The sequence below is a fragment of the Centroberyx affinis genome, unplaced genomic scaffold (genome assembly GCF_046629955.1).
Source record: "Centroberyx affinis isolate AG114_WGS23_722 - 3 ecotype Tasmania unplaced genomic scaffold, CSIRO-AGI_Caff_v1 ptg001345l_1, whole genome shotgun sequence".
Lineage (NCBI taxonomy): Eukaryota > Metazoa > Chordata > Actinopteri > Beryciformes > Berycidae > Centroberyx > Centroberyx affinis.
The window spans coordinates 160,001-162,500 of NW_027279838.1; the positions used below are offsets into that span (position 1 = coordinate 160,001).

The 2,500-nt window shown below is 41.8% G+C and overlaps 1 protein-coding gene across 1 annotated transcript in view; it reads right to left on the reverse strand.

The window, feature by feature from the left end:
* The window catches only part of LOC139649449 (partitioning defective 3 homolog B-like), a gene marked incomplete at its 5' end in the record, with an annotated part of 162,052 nt that overhangs the window by 18,882 nt on the left and 140,670 nt on the right, over positions 1 to 2,500 (reverse strand). Inside the window, 1 exon segment of the mRNA XM_071525860.1 lies at positions 821 to 897. Within this exon segment, the coding sequence (XP_071381961.1) occupies positions 821 to 897 (77 nt within the window).

The window sequence follows — 2,500 nt, forward strand, 5'->3', positions numbered from 1 at the left end:
AGAGAAATGTGAATGTAAAAAGTAATCTTTCAGTGCAACTGCACTGAAAAACAGTACAGTTTGAGCATTAACTTATAGGCCATCAGCAATCCTATAAAGGCTACGACCACAGGCATTTAAGATGGGGAGTTCAACAAGAACCTAATGAAAACCCTACAATATGTTAGCGACATATAAGCACATGTAGATGTTGCCCTTCTGGCAAGCATAAAAAAATTGAATGTATGAACTAATGGCTATACAACATCGACACTTGCCTTACACATGGGAGCGACAGTGCATACAACTAGAACTATTAAGGGAGGTTGTGTTGCTTGAAATGATCATGTAATTTTTCCTAAAGCGAACAACATTTTTGCCAAATTGAGGAAATTTGATTGAAATTTGCCCTTTGGCCTTTCTAATTCAATTCAACATAAATCACATTAAAATACTTGGAAATCCAGCTATTGGGCCAACATCTGATGTTTGAAGTTCGAGTGTAAAACATTCCCACTGCTGGACAGCCAGACACGACGCTTGTGACGACCTGACTTTGAAAACTAATGATCTTAGTCAAGCCGGGGTGGGTTTTGGTGGTGGGGGAGCTGATTGAGGAGGCAGGGATCAGGTTTCAACCCCAAGTCTGAGTGCTTGTTCCCCAGGGAGAGGATAAGGTGAGTTCCTGGCTGAGAGTGAGGCCTCCAGAGACACAGAGACAGACTCAGCAGATTTAATAAGAAGCTTCAAAGAGAAGAGAAGAGAAGAGGACAGAAGAGAAGAGAAGAACAGAGTAGAGAAGGAGTAAACAGAAGGAGAAGGAGAGTAAAGAGAGTAGTACCTTGGTAAAGAGGCATACTGGCGCTCTACCTCTTCATACCGTGGTGCCAAGCGATGATCTGTCCCTCTGCCTGGCATCTGGTGAAGAGAGGCAAACTGTTAGTATAGGGTTTATGGGTGTGTGTGAGTGTGTGTGTGTGTGTGTGTGAGTGAAAAGGTTTTGATGTCTTCAAAGTAAAACATGGCCAACCCAATGATTATATTTCCTTGCTTCAAGTACTAATAACTTGCAAAACTGTGAGTGCAAGCGTGTGCAGTACACCCTCATAAGCCCATATCTTTTCTTTTGTGTGTGTGTGTGTGTGTGTGTGTGTGTGTGTGTGTCATGCAGGGGTAAGTTATTAGGGATTTAGAGTTAGAGTTTCGGTCTTCTGAGGTTTGTTGGGGGGTGCCAGGGGTGGGGTCTCCATCCTAGATTAGGTTACTTCAAACAGGATGGAGTCGTCTCACTTGCACGCACACACACACACACACACACACACACACACAGAGTTAGTCTCCATCTATAGAAAAGAAACAGATTAAGTCACACTGCCATTACATTGGCTGGCAGTCCAATCTCTCCTACTTCCTCTCTCTTAGTCTTCTCTGTTCCCTCTCTCTCTCTCTCTCTCTCTCCTTTTCTCCCCCATCCTCCTTCCTTTCCTCCATTTATCCCCATTCCTCTCTCCTTTCCTCACACTCTCTCCCTCTTAGAGATTATCCTGGTCTATTCAGTAGGGAGATTCCAGCTGCTCCTTCAAGAAGCCGACTAAACCCCAAACATCAACAAGCTCCATTTACACACACACACACACACACACACACACACACACACACACACACACACACACGCACACACGTACACACACACACACAAACTCACACACACACACACACACACACACACACAAAAGCCATTCTGTCTGCAAAATGCAGCAGGTATTGTAAATAAGACTCATTATAATTTAGGGAAAGGAGAGACAGACAGTGAGAGAATGAGATGGGATTATGATCAAGGTAAAGAGGAAAGAGCAGCATGATGGATAAATTTAAGACACACACATAAAATATTGATCTGGGCATGGCAGCCATTGAGAGGTAGATCAAAAGTGCATGGGATTACCTGCATACATGCTGAACTCTAATAACAATAATAATTGTAATATACAGTGATATACTTTTAGGGTCTGTACCTTGCTGCCACAAAATGTAGTTGATTATACCTTTTCTCCCATAAAATGGTGCTGTTGGCTATCGTCTTTGTTAATTAAAGTTCATATTTCTATCTCCTCTGATAAAATTGGTACATGATCCATACAAATTAGTTTGTTAAAAGGATTCAAGGTGTCATTTGCACATTTTTTTTAGGACCTACATGTATATTTGTGAGAGTTCCCACATAGTAAGTAGATGAAAGGGTGCCATTGAATCCAAAAGAAAATGAGGAGACTGTGCAAGTGAAATGAGTGTGTGTGTGTGTGTGTGTGTGTGTGTGTGTGATTGTGTGTGTGTGTCCAAAATGGTGAAGACAGAAGGTTGAAGGTTTATGGAAAACTAACTTCTTCTTCTCTCCTTGACTCGGGGTATTATTGTCAATGTAAAAATGGGCTGAAAATTAGATATTAAAGTGTATAGCTCTCTCTCTTTTTCTCTCTCTCTCTCATACCAGGGAATGATGCCAGGAGACATATAAACCATA